Source organism: Sinocyclocheilus grahami, unplaced genomic scaffold (assembly GCF_001515645.1).
Source record: "Sinocyclocheilus grahami isolate Dianchi unplaced genomic scaffold, SAMN03320097.WGS_v1.1 scaffold96.1, whole genome shotgun sequence".
Lineage (NCBI taxonomy): Eukaryota > Metazoa > Chordata > Actinopteri > Cypriniformes > Cyprinidae > Sinocyclocheilus > Sinocyclocheilus grahami.
In genome coordinates, this window is record NW_015505275.1 from 936,995 (window position 1) to 958,014 (window position 21,020).

General features: G+C 41.4%; 2 protein-coding genes across 4 annotated transcripts in view; both read left to right on the forward strand.

The window, feature by feature from the left end:
* Positions 1-17,144, forward strand: part of dop1a (DOP1 leucine zipper like protein A) — a 27,683-nt gene extending 10,539 nt beyond the window's left edge. For 2 of the 3 annotated variants that reach the window (XM_016275663.1, XM_016275664.1), the window contains exons 9-38: positions 180-294; positions 395-515; positions 610-729; positions 808-919; positions 1,341-1,370; positions 1,924-2,157; positions 4,925-5,465; positions 5,777-6,048; positions 6,130-6,282; positions 6,421-6,521; positions 6,604-6,869; positions 6,971-9,080; positions 9,400-9,511; positions 9,735-9,917; positions 10,030-10,155; positions 10,242-10,376; positions 10,493-10,548; positions 10,638-10,742; positions 11,243-11,309; positions 11,457-11,601; positions 11,714-11,793; positions 12,060-12,169; positions 12,328-12,477; positions 12,579-12,640; positions 12,764-12,916; positions 13,579-13,715; positions 14,606-14,661; positions 15,621-15,785; positions 16,075-16,204; positions 16,404-17,144. In XM_016275663.1, the coding sequence (XP_016131149.1) occupies positions 180-294; positions 395-515; positions 610-729; positions 808-919; positions 1,341-1,370; positions 1,924-2,157; positions 4,925-5,465; positions 5,777-6,048; positions 6,130-6,282; positions 6,421-6,521; positions 6,604-6,869; positions 6,971-9,080; positions 9,400-9,511; positions 9,735-9,917; positions 10,030-10,155; positions 10,242-10,376; positions 10,493-10,548; positions 10,638-10,742; positions 11,243-11,309; positions 11,457-11,601; positions 11,714-11,793; positions 12,060-12,169; positions 12,328-12,477; positions 12,579-12,640; positions 12,764-12,916; positions 13,579-13,715; positions 14,606-14,661; positions 15,621-15,785; positions 16,075-16,204; positions 16,404-16,706 (6,450 nt within the window). In that variant the 3' untranslated portion in view covers positions 16,707-17,144. The remainder of the gene's footprint in view (positions 1-179; positions 295-394; positions 516-609; positions 730-807; positions 920-1,340; positions 1,371-1,923; positions 2,158-4,924; positions 5,466-5,776; positions 6,049-6,129; positions 6,283-6,420; positions 6,522-6,603; positions 6,870-6,970; positions 9,081-9,399; positions 9,512-9,734; positions 9,918-10,029; positions 10,156-10,241; positions 10,377-10,492; positions 10,549-10,637; positions 10,743-11,242; positions 11,310-11,456; positions 11,602-11,713; positions 11,794-12,059; positions 12,170-12,327; positions 12,478-12,578; positions 12,641-12,763; positions 12,917-13,578; positions 13,716-14,605; positions 14,662-15,620; positions 15,786-16,074; positions 16,205-16,403) is intronic. The other variant, XM_016275665.1, reaches the window with a different exon arrangement.
* A 989-nt stretch (positions 17,145-18,133) lies between these two features.
* Positions 18,134-21,020, forward strand: part of LOC107587852 (clathrin coat assembly protein AP180-like) — a 58,547-nt gene continuing 55,660 nt past the window's right edge. The window contains exon 1 of the mRNA XM_016275816.1: positions 18,134-18,951. Within this exon, the coding sequence (XP_016131302.1) occupies positions 18,822-18,951 (130 nt within the window). The 5' untranslated portion in view covers positions 18,134-18,821. The remainder of the gene's footprint in view (positions 18,952-21,020) is intronic.

Here is a 21,020-nt window from a genome sequence, read left to right on the forward strand (position 1 = left end):
ATATATATATATATATAGCTACTTTTGTTTCATTTTAACTTTAAGAACTTACTAATACTGTTAAAATGAATCTTTAGCAAAGATTTGTTTTTCACACTGTACATTATCGTTTATTATTGTTACTGACCAGGATTTTATTGTCAGTACATGCCTAAATTTGCCTGTCTGTGTGTTTGTAGGCCATGGTGGGGATCTTGCAGGGGAAGGCTAGAGGAGGGGAGGAGGAGAGCATCCTGATGCACGACTTAAAGCCGTTTCGCATTCTCATCAGCCTTCTCGACAAGCCTGAGCTGGGTACAGCCATTACTACATGATGTCTATGGTAGACAAATGCTTAGACTCACAGAAAGAGTGCTTGCAATTGCCTTGATGCCTTTTTGTCTACTTCATTTAGGCCCAGCAATCTTAGAGGATATTCTGATCGAAGTGTTTCGCACCCTGCACACTCAGTGCCGCGCTGAGTTGGACCTTCAGAACCAAAACCCTTTCAGCAAAGACCAAACTCAGCTTAGCAGGTCTGCACTGCTTTTATCTCACTAATAGTTTTACATTATACAGTTGTATTGCAATATTTTCAGTGTAAATATATTTTGTGGTGTTGTTTTTCAGCAAACTCAGAGAGAACAAGAAAACAGCAGAGCTCATTAAAACCGCCAACCTTTTGTTTAACTCCTTTGAGCCCTACTACATGTGGGATTATATTGCATGCTGGTTTGAGGAGTGCTGCAGGTGTGTGTGTGGAATATTGGGAGAAAAATATAATGTATTTTTGTTCCATTCTTACTTAACCTCTTTCTCTTTTTGTAGGTGGACTCAGAGCAGTCATAACCCTGGAAAGACTATGAGCTCTGAGACATCAGCACGCTCATTGGTTGAGTTCTGTGAGCTGGTGGACTTCTTGTTGGACATTGTATCTTTGGTTGGTAAACTTTAATTTAGCAATTGAAATGTTTAGATTACTGCTTTATTATTCCCCATTATCCATTTTCTACTTTTAAAAAGTGACTTTTTGATAGCTAGAAACAGTAATTCATGTAAACATGCTGAGATTTAGATGGTCTAATCTCCATTCATGTTTCTTTATATTAGTTATTGGCAACTAAACTACATTTTAGTGACACTTGGATTGTCTTAGCCTCATAGTTTAGACATTTTCTACATGTGTACACATTTTTATGTGTTAATGTCCTTGTGAAAGTTTGAGAGATCATCTTGGTCTTAGTTTCTCTAACACTGGTTGTGAATGAACCAATCAGGGTTTCTGAAGTGTGTTTTCTGGCCTCTGCTCTGCTCGCTTCTGCCTGTCTGAAAATCTCTGCTCTCTTTTTCTTCCCTCGAAGCCTACTAGAAGCATGAGGGTTATCTGCCAGGTACGGTACTGCTCTTACTTGCCTCCTCACCTCACCTCACCTTCACTTCACTCTAATTGTTTGGCTACCTTCCCAGAAACATCCATATTAAAGTGCCTGTAATCACTTCAGGTTTTCCATTTCCCTCTCCCTGCTTGCTTAAAAAAAAAAGACAAAAATAAATGCCACTTCAGCTTCACACCGCTCACATACTCTGATCTGAAATGCCATGAAAACAGATAAGCGGAGTGATACAAAAATTAAGATGTCTCTATGCTGTTCTATTAAATTATATTCAAAATGTTATGATATATGATTACATCAAAAGAATTGCTCATGTTTATGTATGGATGTTGTGGAAGGTAGAACCATAAACTTGCATGTGCTCACCAATTAAAAAGCTTGTTACTCCTTTTTACTCCACACATTAAGCCTAATTTGTTCTTATTTGCTGTTGTAGTTTTGTTAACCATCACTTGTAATGTATAATACTGACTTAATGCAGATATGGGGCTCCTGCTGCCTTAATATTAACGAAGAACTGAACCTCACTCCTGTCTTTTTGTCTGTCTAGGAGACGTACATTGAGATCCAGACAGAGCACCTACCTCAGTTGCTGCTTCGGATGGTTTCTGCTCTTACCACACACCTGCAGGCACTGGGGCTCAGAGAGCTCACCCACTGTCTGCGCCTCTGCTCGAAGATCCTCAGCAAAGTCCAGCCCCCTCTGGTGTCGCCCCTTGTACTGCCCTCTGGTCCATCTTCTGCCGCAACTACCCCTTCCGCTAAAGACAAAGATGAGAAAAGGGTGAGAGTAGACAATCAAATTATTAAAACATGTTCAGTGAATACATACTCCAAGCCAGTTTACATATATGACTGAATTTCTATATAAATTACATCTTTATCTGTACATTATAAACTTAAGCTAAAGCATACTATATGCAGGGTTTACACAGTTGTGGAAAAACTGGGGACAAACATGGAAAAGACATGAAAGTTTTCCATGACGATATAAAGAAATTTTATTTCATGATATCTAAATTAATATATATATAGCCTACATACACACATACATAGTTATTTTTTATAAAAAAATAAAGCAAATTACACACCATAAGAAAAAATACAATATATACACATTAATTAAACTTGTTTTTCTAATACAGTAGGTTTAACATGTATACTTTATTTAACATCTTTTGTTGTTTGATTAACATTAATGAGACAGACAGGTATTTAATTAGGCTGCTGTCCCTTTAAGACGCAATGAATATAATATACTGACATGCATCTGGTTTTCACCCACCTGAACTCACTTAAGCCATAACCGTCTGTATTTATGTGAAATACTCCACACGATTTACATTTTGACAGCTGTGTGTGTATTTAACAATTAAGGCGCAGGCAGAACTGATCGCAGCGGCCGAGACAGCGCTTCTGTGTGTCTGTCATTCAGCGTGATTTTGCACATTTGTCCCGCATTCACTTACTCCAAGTTAATCGATAACGAATTGTGAGTGGATGGTAATTTGGTTCTACGACAAGCTTACTTGCCTTTGTCATAATTGTGGGGTTTTAGTGAACATTTTATTATTAATGAATATTCAAAGTTATTAGTATTGTTTTAATATATGTAAATGTTGACTATTTACTCTTCCCTCAGTAGCTGATAAAATAAATCAAAAGAAAGTAATAGAATCCAATTTGAATTGTAGTCGCTTTGAGAAGCTTTTATTCAAACCCAACTAGGGAAATACATTGGCACCAGTGCACAGACAGATTGTGATGTTAGACTGAAACATAAAACTTTCACTCTCATCTCTGCCCTGTGCTTCATGTACAATTTGTTTAGGCTTTCCTCACAGGGAATATGTAGTATAGATTAAACAGTAGCTTGACTTAATTGTTCAGGGTTTCAGTGCTGAAATGTACTCTTTTCTTCTCTGACTTTGTACATTACTCAGTACTTTATCTAACTGCCAATATCAACAGTACTCTGTCAACTTAGAATGTCTCTAATTGTTTTAAAGTCTTTGAAAATGGTCTCTACAGCATTAGACTGTTCAAGACAAGCCAAAATGGCCTGTTTGTTATACAAGCACTGACCTGGAAACAACCATCTTGTTGCCTGATGGTGTGTGTCTTCCACTGACTCCCTGCTCTGGGTCTAGTAGACTGGATGGTCCTCCCTCATGACATAAGTTTGTTAGGGTGTGTGTGCGCCATGACCTGTTTGCTACCTTACTAGGACTATGCGTCTTTATCTTAAGTGAAGCTTTATCAAAATTGTGCCAGATTCCCTGGATGGTGCCAGCATGCAGGGAGAGAAAGCAAGGGAATAGGGATGAGACGTTCATGCACAGCTGAGTTCCCCTCTCTAGTGGGAGCCAAGTCTAGCCTCTGAGGCCCAAGAGTCTGTCATTTCCACTCAGGTGAAAATGACCTTCAACCTCTCAAGCTCTCGCCTTTTCCTCCTCTGGGGCTTATGTAGCACACTGTTTGCCACCTGAGTCTGGCTCTGTGCTACTACACGGTTCTGTGATTGGAACCACTTAGTTGTGGATGTATGAATGTTTTATAGCCAGCCCACAGTGTGATGGGAAGGGCTTCATGTAAAAGTGTAGGACTGCAAGAGTTCTGGGGAAAAAAGGCCTTTGGCAAGCATAGAAATATTTGCAGCTGTACAGGTGCATCTCAATAAATTAGAATGTCGTGGAAAAGTTCATTTATTTCAGTAATTCAACTCAAATTGTGAAACTTGTGTATTGAATAAATTCAATTCACACAGACTGAAGTAGTTTAAGTCTTTGGTTCTTTTAATTGTGATGATTTTGGCTCACATTTAACAAAAACCCACCAATTCACTATCTCAACAAATTAGAATATGGTGACATGCCAATCAGCTAATCAACTCAAAACACCTGCAAAGGTTTCCTGAGCCTTCAAAATGGTCTCTCAGTTTGGTTCACTAGGCTACACAAGCATGGGGAAGACTGTCTAAATGTATATAATAATATAATATATTTTCGACATGATGCAAATAGGAATTTGCAAAACTGCATATTTTTTTTAAATCGACTAGTTGGTGGGATGCCTGAATGGAAAAAAAAAGAAAAAAAACCTGTCTGAGATGTAACACAATACTTTAAAGGGTTAAAATAAAAAATGTTTGTTTTCTTCTGCGCTGATAGCCTAGTGGTTAGCGCACTGACATATAGTGCAACTGCACCTCTGGTGACCCGGTGTTCGAGTATCGACACGTGGTCCTTTGCCAATCCCGTTGCCAACTATCCACCCCACGCTCTCCAGTAATTCTCTGCTAAAAGCATGAAAAAGGCCAAAAAAAAGTTTTTACTTTTGCAAACAGTTTTTACTTTTACTGTGAAACAGTGAAGGATACTGTTGTCTGCAAGCTAACTAAAAGTACCACACCTGAAAATACAGAAATTAATCCAATATATTTAATTTGACTTTATGAAACTACCTTGACTGTGAAACTGTTTAGGTTTTGCACTGTGGTGTCTTGCTAAAGGGTAATGAATATAAACTTTTTCATTCCCTATCTTTCTCAGACTCTACCAGTCCCCCTTGAAGTCTCTGGGAGCACTGATGTATTTGATGATGGCGAGAATGCTTCTAGCAGCCGGTTGTCAGAAAGTGGATTTACTGACTTCATCCAGTATCAGGCAGAACGTGGGGAGCAACCTGATAACATGCACCATCCCGAAGATGATGCATCCAGCCCTGAAGATGTACCAATTCAACCCAAATCTGGGCTCAGTAGTTCAGCCCACATCAAGCCCCAGGACAAGCCAGTGATGCAGTGCTGCCTTGAGCATTTCCAGCAGTTCCTTTCTTGCCTAGTGAGGCTTTACATTACCCCAGGTGGTCAGACAGAGGCAGGGAAGAGCTGCAGTGCAGAAATGGACACTCTAACTGTGGTGGCTGATAAAAGACGCACAAGTGGGTTTGAGGAGCAGATGTCTTATGAGCAGATGGAGTGTCTGGCTGCATTCACTGCTGCCTGCCAGCTCTTCCTGGAGTGCTCTAGTTTTCCAGTCTACATTGCTGAGGGAAACCTAAAGTCATCATCCACTAGAGAGGAACAGGCAGGTAAAAATTACCTTCTGTTGCCATTTCCTAACTTTAACCCTTTACCCAGGTGTGACCAGGACACTGTTTTGCTTGACTGCCACCCTGAAACATAACTCAAGAAAAAAAAGTGTTGGTTATCACTTTAGTATACAATTCCTTACATGCATAATTGCACAATCTACATTTTTTTCACATGGATTATACCTTTATCAAATGCAAAGGGATTCTGGGGCAGTTCATGAGTATCATTTATATAAATACAGGTTTTGTTTCACACTCAAAATCCTTTTATGTAGCATATTTGTTTTGTGCCAATGCTTGCCCAACAGGTGAGAGTGTTCAGCCAGCGTTGTGGCTTCAGACCCTGATGGATGCGTGCTGTTCAGCTGCTGATTTCAGTATTCAAGCGGTGGCGATCTCACTTGTAATGGACCTTGTCGGACTCACACAGTCTGTAGCTATGGTGACAGCTGAGCATGTGGCAAGTCCAGACTCGGGCCAGCCAATGAGTCCGAGCCAGGGGCGTGTTGCAGTGGTGATTCGACCGCCACTCACACCGGGTATCTTGAAGTACATTGCAGAGAAAACCAATTTCTTCAAGGTGTGCATTATTTCCTTACTCAATTGCATTTTTTGTAGTCTCTCCTTCTATCTTGATCACCTCCTCACTTCTTTCCTGTAGAGTGTAGGTCTTATCTTATGGGATCAGTTGGGAGAGGAGACCCCCCAGCACCACAAGCGCAGTGTGGAGCTCTTTTACCAGCTTCACAATTTGGCTCCCTCACCCAGCATTTGTGAAGATGTCATTAGCCAGCAGCTCATGCATCGTGACAGGGTCAGTCATACATGCACCCCATACATACATGCACACCCCACTAACAATTGGCATAGAGTTGCACAACTATACATGCACAGATTTGTTTTCACTATTCACTATTCACTATTCACTATCTATTACCAAATTTTATTTTAGAGAATACGTCTGGAGGCTCATGTAAAATTCTCAGTTCTTTGGCACCTAACCAGAGACTTGAATATCACCAAGTCCTCCCCTTTCAATCGGACCTTTGACAGGTAACAGCACTTCTATGGTAGAAGTCATCTAAATATGCAAAAACAATTGTTCAGTCACCTCACTATTCTCTTCCTCTTGTAGGTCTCTGTTTATCATGTTAGACAGCCTCAGTTACTGGGATGGCTCTGCAAGTGCTGTTGGCAGGGCCTGGCTGAACCAGGTTTTGCAGAGACATGACATAGCTCGTGTTCTTGAACCTCTACTGCTTTTGCTGCTGCACCCTAAAACCCACCGTGTATCCATACAACGGGTTCAAGCACAACGTCACTGGACCCAGGTCTTTTCCAACCCACCGGAACAAGAGTCCTCTGAACCTATCTACATGAGGGATATGGGTTGTACTGAAAGTAAGAGTTTTTTTTTAGCAATTTAAAAAGATTTAGCATCTCCATATTTTTTTTACCAAAACAAGTTAATGCTAACAAACATGCATTTGTCTCCTCTTCAGATTATAACCAGATATCAGGGGATGGCCACAGGGGTGTCCAAGCGTGTAGCAGATGCCTCCTATTGGATGATATAGAACCCTTTAGTCTCACAGTTAACCCTTTGAGTGACAGTCTTTCTCTCTTGAGCCTCAGCAGTGAGAACCTGCAGCTCTGTGGCGAATATCAACCTCCTGATCAGCAGGGGGAGCACCAGAGCTCAGATTCAAGTGGCTCTCAGTCATCCACTGTAGACAATGGCAGCTTTGATGAACTGGAGGGAGGTGGTAGCACTATTAATATATCTGATCCTGTAATTTGTCAATCTGTTTCATTAGAGGAAGAGTCCTTGCACAAGGCAGTGTCTGCTGTGCTTTTTGAGGTAGTGGACAGGGTGGTGCAAATGGTGGAGAAAGAGTCCTCTGAGACACCATCTCCTGATGGCTGGCCTCAGACAGACTCTGACAGTTCCAACTTGTCCACCGATATGTCCAATGGCCCATGCATCACCCTTGCCCCCTTCTCAAACACCCAACCTAGAACGCTCCCAGAACTGGTTGCAGGGGGAACCTTGGAGTTCCTGGCTGTGGCTTCAATTGATGCTTCAGGGGAAGAAGAACATCGGGAAGGCATTGCTCGCCATAGCTCCTCTCCTTCGATCATTATGCTGCCCGATGATGGTGGCAATGCTGCCACTGAGCAGAGTCTCCAGGTTGATGACCCCCACCGCAAACGAAGCCAAAGCAGCACCCAGCTCAGCCTAAAGGGCAAGATTATGGAGCGTCTGGTTGATAAATCCCCAGGAGCCAAGCCCAAAATCAAAAAGGTCAAGAGGAAAGATGATGAGAGACGCAAGACCAACCAGGCCGAGAAGAGCCGGCCACCCAGCATCTTCTTTGGTGACAGTCTTGACCTGGAAAACTGGTACAGCTGTGGGGAAGGAGAGGTGTCAGAGATTGAGAGTGACATAGGCTCACCCAGTGGTGAGGCTGCTAGTGGGGCAGGAGGATCTCGCACCTCTGGGTCACCTCCTCGTTTTAACGTCCATCCCCTATACCAGCATGTGTTGCTGTACCTTCAGCTTTATGACTCCTCTCGGACTCTACATGCTCTCTCTGCCATTGCAGCCATGCTACGTGCTTCACCAGCAGGATTTGTGAGCGCCATCTCCACCACCAGCATAAACAACACATACACACCGCAGCTCTCTCTTCTGCAGAACCTGCTAGCACGCCATCGCGTCTCTGTTATGGGCAAAGACTTCTACTGCCCCATCCCGCAGGACTCGCACTCCCACTCCTTCCGAAGTGCCATGTTCCTGGAGATCATCATCTCCCTTTGCCTCTATTTTCTGCGCAGCTATTACTCAGCCCATGTGGCCGCCACATCACAGGACCTGGCAGGCAACCACGCCATGCAACTGACCAGTGTGGAGGTGTTGACTTTGCTCTTCAGTGAGCTTGTCAAAGTCACTGGGGGCTCAGCCAAGGGCTTTGCAAGCTTTATTTGTGACGTATTGTCCAAATGCAAGGTGCAGAAGGTAGTGCTACACTGCTTGCTATCCACCATCTTTAGTGTACAGAAGTGGCATGAACACCGTGTCCGTGGCACCAACGTGGCTGCGGTTGAGGAGGGCCTTTCAGAAGACAGTGTCATCAACCTGTCAGAGGACCAGTTGGACAACTGCAGCGCCATACAGTCACAACTCTTGCGTCTGCTGCAGAGCGTGGTGGTGTTGGAGCACCGTGTGATGATCCCAGTGGAAGAGGGTGGTGAGGGAGTTCCAGGGTCGACTGGGTCTAGTGGAGGACCTAATGGCCTTGGGGCTGGGTTTGAGCTGATTGGAGGCGAGGTAGAGCATGTCAACCCGCAACAACCTATGACTTCCCTGCAATACCTGCATGGGCAACCCATCACAGCTCAGGGCATGTTTCTGTGTGCTGTGATTCGAGCCCTGCATCAGCATCATGCTTGCAAGATGCACCCACAGTGGATTGGCCTTATTACAGCCACTCTGCCATACATGGGAAAAGTCCTTCGGCGAGTAGTTGCATCTGTTACGCTTCAGCTGTGCAAAAACCTTGACAACCTTATCCAGCAATACCGCTATGAGATGGGCCTCACGGACACCAGGTACTCATCCACTTCAGTTATGTAGCAGAGAAACAGATTCATATGGCACAGCGTGTTATTATTGAAATCTTTAAAACTGTTAATAAAGAGTATAATCACAAACTAATTGGTTATTTTGGCTTGAAGTCATGTGGTAGTATATTTGCATCCACAAGAGGACACTGTTCACCATCAGTTCCTCAGTTATTGCCCTAACAATGTCATGGCAGGCTTTAAAAGGCACTTTAGGGAGTATAAATTAAATACTATGCACTTTTGAAGTAATACTTCGTTTATGAAGATAAATGTGTGTTTGTGTGTACGCTGTGTGTACTTTTAGGCCCCAGTGGATGGCACTGTGCATCCCTCCTGACCTGATTCTGACTGTACTAGAAGGAATGACAGCCATAATCCATTATTGTCTGCTGGACCCAACATCACAATATCACCAGGTGAGGGAGCTAGCTAGCCATGTTTGTGTTTCACGGCTCCTAAATGCTGAATGAAGTGGACAAAAATAAGTGAATGATACTTTTATTTACTGTATGTATGTGTATTTGTATGCATTTATAATAATGAATGCATTCTTTTTTTCAGTATTAATTAGTGCTTACTGCTTAGGTGTGGGCTTTGAATTAGAGATTTTCGTAATCTTTATGTGCATGCATTCCTCAGCTGCAGGCAAATGTAGATCAGAAGCACCTTGCAGAGGCCCGTGCAGGGATTCTCTCCATCTTGCACACCATTATGTCCTCTGTAACCCTGCTGTGGGGCGTTCTCTATCTGGCTGACAGTTCTGACAGGCCAGCTGAAGCTTCAGCCTGCTCCACCTCCAATATCAACCTAGGATCCACAAAGGTACCATGAGGAGACTGGACTTGTGCCTTGAGACATGTGATGACTGTGCTTTAATGCTTCTTGTAGTCCATGTGCTGTGCTAACTAGAATTGTTTTCATGGGTTGTTCCCAGAATCTCAGGCAGCAAATTCTAGAGCTGCTGGGTCCAATCTCAATGAATCACGGGGCTCACTTCATGGCCGCTATTGCCTATGTGTGGAATGAAAGGAAGCAGGCTAAAACTTCATCCAGGAACAAGGTATGACCTACACCAGAAGTCAGTGGTTAGTTTTGTACCTTGACACTACAAAACAAACATATTTCATCTGTGTGCCTGTGTTTTAGGTAATTCCCATTGCTAGTGAGGAACAGCTTCTCCTTGTGGAACTTGTTCGTTCAGTAAGTGCCATGCGAACGGAGACGGTGGTACAGACAGTGAAGGAAGTCCTAAAGCAGCCCCCAGCCATCGCCAAAGAGAAGGTATAGCAACAAATACACCCGACTATTCTTGTAATTCCTCTCCAGTCACTGTCTGTTACTGCTGTAGGTTTTAAAGGTGGTTTTAAGACTCACCTTCGCCTTTCTTCATTTTATAGAAGCATCTTTCCCTGGAGGTCTGCATGCTTCAGTTTTTCTATGCTTATGTGCAGAGGCAAGTGAACTCTACTAATATCAGTATATGCCAAACGTATTGTTTAAATTACTCTGTCAGTCTCACTGCTCTTTCCTTGTCTACTTTAGAATTCCAGTGTCTAGTCTGGTTGATAGCTGGCCATCACTCTTGGCATTGCTAAAGGACTCTGTCCAGCTCAGTCTGCCTGCTCCAGGACAGTTCCTTATACTAGGGTAAGTGCTTTCTCACTAGCACAGCCATAATTTAATTTTGAAAGTACATTCATTTAGTGGTTTTACTTATAAATGGTGTGGAATGAAAGAGAATGAATGTGTCTAATAACAAATTATATGAAGTAAACCCTGTTATAAATGTAAAGTTTACCCAGTGGTTTCATTTTGAAAATAGACACGTATACAAGATGTTGATTTGGTCACTTTAGGCTTACACATATATTTATTGAAAGATCACAAATTACCAGTAAAAAAAAAAAAAAAAAGACTTCATTAACTATAAAACACATTTTATTGGAATGTCCTTTTTAAACAATATTAAGCAACATTTTATTCAGAAACCTCATTAATGGACATCTTTAAAAATATTTCTCCTGTGAAAATTCTTGAGAACTTATATAATTGATATATCTGTTACATTGTTGTTAGAAAATATTGTTAAATTATTGTTACGATTGATTACAGTAAGTATTAGAAATTAATTTGAATGTTTTCTTTAGTGTATTGAATGAGTTTATTCTAAAGAATCCCACCCTGGAGAGCAAGAAGGACCAGCGAGAGCTACAGGTGACATTTCACTCACTCTCCACCCTTACTTCCATTAAAAGTACAATGTTTTTTTATATGGTTTACATGGTTTGACTTGGTGTCAGCTCTTTCGCTTACACGTTTTTTTTCAACGCCACATTAAATTATAAAACCATGATTCCACAGGATGTGACCCATAAGATCGTAGAGGCCATTGGCACGATTGCAGGCTCATCCTTAGAACAGACCACATGGTTGAGGCGAAACCTGGAGGTCAAACCCTCCCCTCAGATCTTGGTGGACGGGGCCAGTCTGGAGGCCGATGTCGAAGGTCAGTGACTATCAGTGTTTTTGCAAGGCATATCCCATGTACGTCGACTCATGTTTGCATGCACATCGGCGTGAGTGTATGGCGAGTCTCTCACTAACACTGTGCATTTCAGATCTAATGCTCACAGTGATGGAGGCCTCCAGCTTCACTCCATCTGTGTACAGCGTTCACGCCCTCACATTGTTGGCTGAGGTAAACACAGAATGTTAAATCCACACTAATTTCCTTCTTCAAATACACATAAAAGCCAAATCTACCACAGTCGGTGCAGCAGATAACATTTGTAGGGAAACTGGAATGTTGCATTGGTATCAAGCACACCAGGAACATTCACAGGTCATCAGAGAACGTGCCCTGCCTGCCCTGCCCTACTTGTCTCGTATTTTTGCTTTGTTGTGTTAATTTGGCTTTCTGTGGTTTGCATTAATATGCTCATGTATGCATGGGTGTCTTTGCAGGTCTTGGCTCATCTATTAGATATGGTCTTCTACAGTGATGAGAAGGAGAGAGTGATTCCTCTGCTGGTCAACCTCATGCATTATGTTGTGCCCTATCTGCGCAACCATAGGTATTTAGTCTTCAAAATCCAAAACTTGTAGACACAGGATGAGGAATTGACAGTTAATTGGACACAAAGTTGCTGAAGCTGCTTCAATATCTTGGATGTTGTAATTCAAATATATTAAAGGGATCAAGATCTTGTTGCTCTGTCCTCTTTTCCACCAGTGCTCACAATGCCCCCAGTTATCGTGCATGTATCCAGCTGTTGAGCAGCCTCAGTGGTTATCAGTACACCCGGAGAGCTTGGAAGAAAGAAGCCTTTGACCTGTTTATGGATCATACATTTTTCCAGATGGACTCCTCTTGCGTCAGCCAGTGAGTACTGTACAGCACATGTCCTTTCTTCTTGTCGCAGTGGTTTTACTGCCACTCACAGGGCAATGTAACCTCTAGTTGACCACATCTCTCTCTTTCAGCTGGAGAGCAATCATAGACCACCTGATGACTCATGACAAAACCACTTTCAGAGACCTGATGAGTGAGTCTATCCTTTCTACTAAATGGACTATCCAGCTGCGCCCATCTTATTGCTTTATCGGCATCATCGAGCTGATGTTTTTTTGAGCGTTGTAGAACTTGCTAACATTTTGTATATGTGCAGCCCGAGTTGCCGTGGCTCAGAGCAGCTCTCTGAGTCTTTTCACCAATCGAGATGCAGAGCTTGAGCAGAGAGCCATGCTACTCAAACGACTGGCCTTCACCATCTACAGCAGCGAGGTGGACCAGTACCAAAAATACTTGCCAGACATCCAAGGTACACACATCCATTGATTTCAATGGGGATGGTGAGATATGTGCTTTTGGGAAAACTAATATGCTATTTTTTTTTTGCTTGACTTCAAACTAACTTGGCTCTTTCCACACCACCAAAATCAAGGGCCGAGGCCGATGTCATGCAGACTTGCCTGTAAAATTCTTGGGCTGTATCCCTAGACACTATGAGCACTTTGTTCACTAGAAGTGCTGTGGCATTCTCTGATGAGATACGGGAATTCATTTAGCATGACACTCATAGTGTATAGGTATTCTCAAGCAGAGGTTGAGTGCACGTTGTTTGTACACTTATTATTGCAGTGCATTATGGGATTGAATAAGTGCATTTGTTAATGTCCACTATGGTTTTGGACACTACTACAATTGGCTGCCCCCATAATTACTGCACTATAAGTGTATAGGCAGCAGTTTTGGACACTGAAAATAATCCTGAAGACCTTGGTTCAGGTGTGTTTATTTTGGATTGGACCTAAGCTCTGCAGGGTAGTGGACCTCCAGGAGCAGGACTGGACACCCCTGTTCAAAATGTATCTTATTCATTTCTAAATGTCCAAGTTTTGATGTGTTGAAGACCCTACAATTGCACTAGTACCCTGATAAAGCATAAAATAAGCTGTAAATAATATGTTGATGTGATTTCAGAGCGTCTTGTGGAGAGCTTACGACTCCCTCAAGTGCCCATCCTCCATGCTCAGGTCTTCCTCTTCTTCAGAGTGCTGCTACTGCGCATGTCCCCCCAGCACCTGACCTCACTCTGGCCCACTATGATCACTGAGTTGGTGAGGATATGACACACCTTGCACATTTACATATTACATATAATCATAAGCAAGATGTAAGCTCTGATTCTGAAATAACTAGGCCTGTCGCAATAATCAATATATCGACTTATTGCGCAATATATGTACATGACCTCAATCATTTTTAGTGACGCAATATATCGCCCATTATATTTACTTAAATTAATGTCACTATGTTTTGTACATTCCACTTGCGCCTGTGTCTTTTGCAGCTTCTCGCACATAATGTGGTGTAGTCATGAGGAGCTAGTTCAAATTTAAAAAAAGCTTCTACAAACAAAGTTTAATCTGCAGATTTGGTCTTGTTTTGGGACCTGCGCCTTTGTGCATACGGACATCTGACTGCTGAGTAGTGATTGTGTTTTTCAGCAATAGTGTGCACCCTTAATTTACAGAGAAAAGAAGGTCAGGGAAAAATCGGTAGATGGAAAAATCTCCATACAAGTTCTTTGTGCATTTTTCGTTTTTTTTCTACTTGTTACTTTGTACTTTTCGTTAAATGTTTAATTACTATTTATTCAAGTTTTTTAAGGTATCTAATATTTTGATACTTAATTTCCATGATCTAAATATTCTTAAAAATGTAAAGTTTGTTGTCATTTGGAAGTATGTAGGCCGCCTTGCATTATTATGCTGTTACATTATGATTATATATTCAGTGGCATAAAATGGTCTTTAAAATGACAATAATATCGCTTATCGCAATTATTTCTAGGGCAATATATCAGACAACAAAAAGCTGTTATCGTGACAGGCCTAGAAATAACAGAAGTTCCTGGGGACAATCTAAAGAGGAATAGTTATTTGGTGGACTTTTTTGTCTCATTTCTTTAGCACAGTTCAATACGCTTGTTTGTTTCTTCCTTCAGGTTCAGGTTTTCTTACTCATGGAACAGGAACTCACTGCAGATGAGGACATCACCAGGTACTCATTATTTAAGGCTACGTTTACACGACAACGATGTAGTCAAAAACAGAAAAGTTTTTCCCTTGCGTTTTTAAAAAGTTTCACGTATACACGACAACGTTTTCAAAACGATTCGCATTTACACATATCTGTGAAAATGGCCAAAAACGCTGTATTACGTATGCCAGGCCAGTAGTTGGCACTGTCACCTTGTTAGTGAACAGTACCTGTAGGGAAGTGATGATTATATGTTGTATATGTTGCGTCTCTGCTGTTGGTTGTAATATTGGTGAAGTAAATCCACACTTTGCTGAAGAAGCGTTAGCAAACTCTTGAGCAGCAATGACAGTACCATGTACTCCACCATTGTTGTGTATGTTTGTTCGTGCTTGCCTTTAAAATTGACACGTACTGCACATGTCTACATAACTAACACGTACTACGCACGCGCATGACGTCACGAGCAGACGTAACGGTGCCGTTTTCAAAAACTTGCACTTTGAAATCCATTTTCAAAAATATGCGTTTTCAGTCCCCAAAACTCTGTTGTCGTTTAAACAAACAGGCAAAACATATAAAATTGCCCGTTTTTTGGCTGAAAACGTCGTTGTGTAAACGGCCCCTAAATCTGTAGCAATCAATATTTTAGCTGTTTTATCTTTTCGTTTTTGTTTGAGAAGTAGAATCTTGTACAGTTTAAGACATTATGGGTGATTCTGTATGTTGAATTCTGATGTGGTTCCTGGTTTCTCCAGGACCTCAGGTCCCTCTCTTTTAAACAAACAGGCAAAACATATAAAATTGCCAGTTTTTTGGCTGAAAACGTTGTTGTGTAAACGGCCCCTAAATCTGTAGCAATCAATATTTTACCTGTTTTATCTTTTCGTTTTTGTTTGAGAAGTAGAATCTTGTACAGTTTAAGACATTTATGGGTGATTCTGTATGTTGAATTCTGATGTGGTTCCTGGTTTCTCCAGGACCTCAGGTCCCTCTCTTGTAGGGCTTGAGACAACATACTCAGGGGGCAACGGCTTCTCTACCTCCTACAACAGCCAGCGCTGGCTTAACCTCTACCTGTCTGCCTGCAAGCTGCTGGACCTGGCCCTCGCTCTGCCCTCTGAGAGTCTGCCTCAGTTCCAGATGTGGGTGTCCTTGCACGATTTTACACACTGACTGTTTGAAATGTATTTTAGTACAAGGCAGCAATGTTTCTTGTTGAAAGGTAATGGAATAGCTGTTTCTTTTGTTTACACTAAGCTCATGAGTGCTGTTCAGTTAGTTCAAGTAGATTCTCAAGACTAAGTCAGTGTTTTTTTTAAAAAACCTCAGTTTAGACTGTTCTAGCACTCTCTGTTTTTCTTCATGGATAAAATGTATTACAAATATTGAGCATATTTAATGTGAAAGACATAATAATACTCTATACCACAGGTATCGCTGGGCTTTCGTCCCTGAAGCCTCGGATGACTCTGGTCTGGAGGTCCGCAGGCAGGGGACCCATCAGAGAGAGTTCAAGCCCTATGTTGTCAGACTGGCCAAACTGCTGAGAAAAAGGGCCAAGGTAATACTACCATATAACATTTGACCTACATTTAACGATGGAAATCTATTAAATTCTGTCCTATTGGAGCCTTATTATTTTAACAAATATTCATTCCACATTATTAGCATAGGGCCTATAGATTATTCAGTAGATTCGCTAATGCTTTTAAGCCTAAGATGTTCATTAACTCTCATGGGAATACCTCTATTATCTCTAGAAAAATCCAGAGGAGGACTGCTCCACACGCACTCTGTCCTGGGAGCCCGGACAGCTCCTGCTCACACTTTACGTGATCCGCAGCATGGAGCAGCTCCTCCCTTTCTTCAACCTTCTCAGTCAGGTCTTCAGCAGTAAAGGAAACAGCCGCTCAGGACCATATCACAGCCCCACTCCCAGAGACAGCCCATTCCCTGGCAAGGATGGCAAGCTGGAGAGTCAGAAAGTCTTCTGGAGCCGGGCCAGACAGAACATTGAGGAAATGGTTGAGAAGGACTTTCTTGAGGGACTCATCAAAACGTGACCTGACATGAACAAAAAAGTGAAAACTATTGAGCTATGGCCAAAACACTAACACCTCACCTTTTAAAAATGGAAGAGAAAAAAACCAACAACAACAAAAAGAAGTTTGTACAGTTTTTGCTTTTCTAATTAATGTATTTTTTCCCAAAAGCTATCCTATTTCATTTAAAGTCTTTTACTTGTAAATATGGCCCGTTGTGATTATTTCTTTCATTTGTTTGAGCCCTTAGGATAGTATGATGATACTGTGCCATTCCATATTGTGGTGACTTGCCTAATAAAGAGACATATCATGTGAATTTAAAACATTTTTGAACTCCCTCATACACAGAATGGCTTGTTGTAGCAGACCTCATGTCCATAACTAATCAAACTTGCACTAATGTTTATTTCCTTTTGGATTAGTTTTCAATGGTGTCAGCAAAAACCTTTTGTGTACGAAAAAATATATACATATACATGGACAGTTAAAAGTCATGTTGCTTTGAAAATGATCAAAGCCATAATGAAAATATGTATTGTTGCTTAGAGTAAATGGGAGAAAGGAAATAAAACCGAAGTGTTTCACATGTGCCACTGCTGTTTTTCTTAAACTGTGATCTAATTGAACAAACGTAACGAAACAAACCTTTAGTTTACAGAATACTTATGTTAAGGAAACCTTGCTGATTGTAATGCGTCAGGTCAGTTTGTGAACTACTCACCTAGAACGATTAATTGACTTAAAGGATTCGAATTCGTTCAGTGTTTCAGAGTCGCTGTTCGAGTCTGAATGGCACATTTCGTTTGTGTGTGAACTGAACAAATTTACGAAAAGGAAAATGTGCTCAAATTCGCGGAGGTGGTGGATTATGAATGTGTAAAATGAAACAATGCACCATTATAATGACGGAAGTACAAATAAAATAATTTAATTTATTTAATCATGACATTTTGTAGTTTTAAATAGCCTAATAAAAGTCACACCAAGCAGATGACAAACTTGATAAGGAAATGCATAATCTCTGATGATAGTAGCCACTGAACTAATCCGTGAATGGAGCTTTTGGTTGAACTGACTGAAAGGATTCGAGGCTCTAAAATGAATCAAAATTCCCACCATAGCAATAAAAAGCACATTTACATTGGGCCCAGATAGTTTATTATTATTATTTTTTATTATTGCTTCAAACAAGATTAACAAAAGATTTTAACATATGAATACAACACAACCTATTCACATTATTACAATCATACAACATAGGAGCTAAAAAAAAAAAAAAAAAAATGCTTCCTTTTCCCTAGAGACACATTTAGCATACAACTGAGTTGAAAAGCATAGCGGGGACATAATTTTTTTGGGCGCAGATAGTAAAACGCAATCTGGGGTTTTAATGACGTGTGACATGACCCATGCGTGGGGGCGGAGTGATAGCACAAATACATTCATATCGAGTCCAGCAGAGACCGCGGCTTCCCGGTATCGCTGCGTTTCATCCTCCTAGTTCAGCAATTGTCCGAAACTGGACATAGCCACGGGGTGTAGGAAAAGGAAGCGTTTCTTTAGAGATGAGGAGAACAACGCAAGCCGCTTGAAAGTTTGGGTGACTGCACATCCAGCGGGGTTTGTCAGGAAGATTAATCCTTGATCTGGAGGAGGAGAGAAGGACGACTGGTCGAGCCGAGCATCATCGTAACATCCTCTTCCAATACGACGCGCAAAAAACGAGGAATATCTTTTAAGACTTTATAACAACTGTCTTTTATAACCTTAATGCTCACCGTTTACTCTTTATAAATTACTATTTGCGGTTGAAATACTCGTTACGCATCTCTTATGCTCCCGCATCCCCACGAGGCGAATACACGGCGCAGGCGTTCACCTGAAATTTATATTGTAGTAAACACAGAGTGTCTCTCTGTATGTTCTAGTATTGCCTTAAATATGTCCGTTGTTCATTATCCATGATAAATACTTCATCTCAGCTTGGTCTTGATAACAATTACATCACATTAATATCGCAAATTGTGCTCGAGAATCCATTTTGAAGGGCCTCATCCTTGTGGACGCTTTGGAACAACTCGACGCGTCTCTTTATACGGGAATAAGGGCGTTTGAATCCGCGAGAGAAGGAAGATGTCGGGTCAGACTTTGACGGACCGCATCGCCGCGGCGCAGTACAGCCTCACGGGATCCGAAGTGGCTCGTGCAGTGTGTAAGGCGACCACGCATGAGGTGATGGGACCTAAAAAGAAACATCTCGAATGTAAGTGGGTTCAGGTTAAACCTTTCAGATATACCTACACTATGGGTCTGGTCACCTATACTCATATTATTAGTTTATCTGCCCATCATGTTCATGCAGTGGCTCCTCAAAGGTCATCAGATACCACTGAATCGGTTAGAAAGGCCTTTGCTGCTGTTTTGGTATCAGTATTGTGGAATGGGGATAAGCAATTGCTCTGTGACTAATGGGCCCTCATTTCACAGTGTGTCTGTCACTAAGCAGATAGACACCAGAATGAACCGAGAACATGGCTTCCGTCCACTGTATGGCCTGGAAAGAAAACCGACTATTTATCTCACTCTTCCAAGTAATTTGTTTGGCATGTTGCTGTGAGGGCATTTTCATGCATTCATATTGCGAATTACATCTATCTATCTATCTATCTATCTATCTATCTATCTATCTATCTATCTATCTATCTATCTATCTATCTATCTATCATGTACAATATTGGGAGGAATGCGTACTTTGAATGCAGAGGTATTTTAACCATATACTGTTGAACCTTTTGTCTCCTAACTGTAAGTTTACTGTAAGTGTAATCAGTGTTGATGGCATGATAGGAAGTGCAGTCAAAGGCTAAAGTAATCAACCTCCAGCAGCAGGTGGCCTGGAATGGTTTCGGCAGCCCCTGTGCGCTTTCATTGCCTCTCAGATTCACCCCTGCTGAATTATACATTCCTCATTCAGGTCAAAGGTGAAGATGTCACCAAGAACATTAAGTGGAGCATTTGATACTGACGTTCGACCCTTTTGAAATTCTGTTAAGTGTAAAGTCTTATTGTGACTTAGTCTTAGTCTCTAAGTGTACAAATTAGTCTTATTGTCATGTAAAAGAATCTTACAGATTGACAAATATGCATGTTATTTACCCAAATCTCGTCCGCAGTTAGATACAAAAGACAAACAATCTGCCAAATGCAACAAGAGTTGTGTATTAAAGTGCATGTGATATTTTAAGTAAACATAATACAAAGGTTTTAAAATGGGCTCATGTTGAAATTTGAGCGCTTTCTCTTTGTAATATGGCACATTGTGTTAAATCAATGGCTTTCAAACGGTCGTGATCAGCATCTCAAAAGGTCTCCATTTGTGGCAGGTGTCCCAAGCTCCTATAAGCACTGTGACACACCCACATCTTTCTCAGAGGAGCATGGGTAATCAGAACACGTCAATTAAACCAGAGATAAGCAATTAAACTGCGTGGATCAGGACAAAATCACATGGTTGAAAGCTTTTTTTTTCTTTGGTTCCCATCCACGTGATCTTCCTGTGCTGAATATTTATTCAGTTTATTTATAGTTTTAAACCATTCCTTATTATTTTGTATGCACCATTCAGTCAGTGTGCCAGCAATCTCTTTAATGTGCTGACTCATTAGTTCACCTCCCATTTTGTAATGTACACTCATTTCAGTAACATAATATGGCTTGTTTAGATTTTTTTGATTGTGTACTGTATGCAATTCTTTAGTATTTTGAGATATATAAGAAATTAACTTGCATTTAGCCTGAATGGAATCAGGCATGGAGGGCCAGACCTGCTGGGTAGATTGTGCTGCTGAATTGGTGCACATAGAGACTTTTGTTTCACCTCATTTCTGAGGTTTACAAACTCTCCCTGGGCTTTTTATGCAGTTTATTATCTCAGTTTTATGTCGAGTGACAGGGGAAACTGCACGTATGTTTATTTCAACATATCTTGGGCATACTAAACGTTTCATTATATCAGGTCTGTGGCCTCCAATTGCATCAAAAAAAGTCATGTGACTGTGCACTATGGGATGGCAAATCCTGACTAACCAGCAGACCGATCTAATTCCACAGCATCTGAAATGTTGTTACAGTCATTCGTAAATGCCCGAGCAAAGTCTGTCATCAAAGTATTTCTGTATAATTGCCTACCAGAAATGTCTTACACGACTGCATTCCCAAACAGCAGCATTGTCACGAATCCGGTCCGTGGCTTTCCGGCGGATTACCAGTAGAGGTCACTCTACCATTACATTGACTCTCACACTACACAGACTGTTACATGTCACTCCGGAC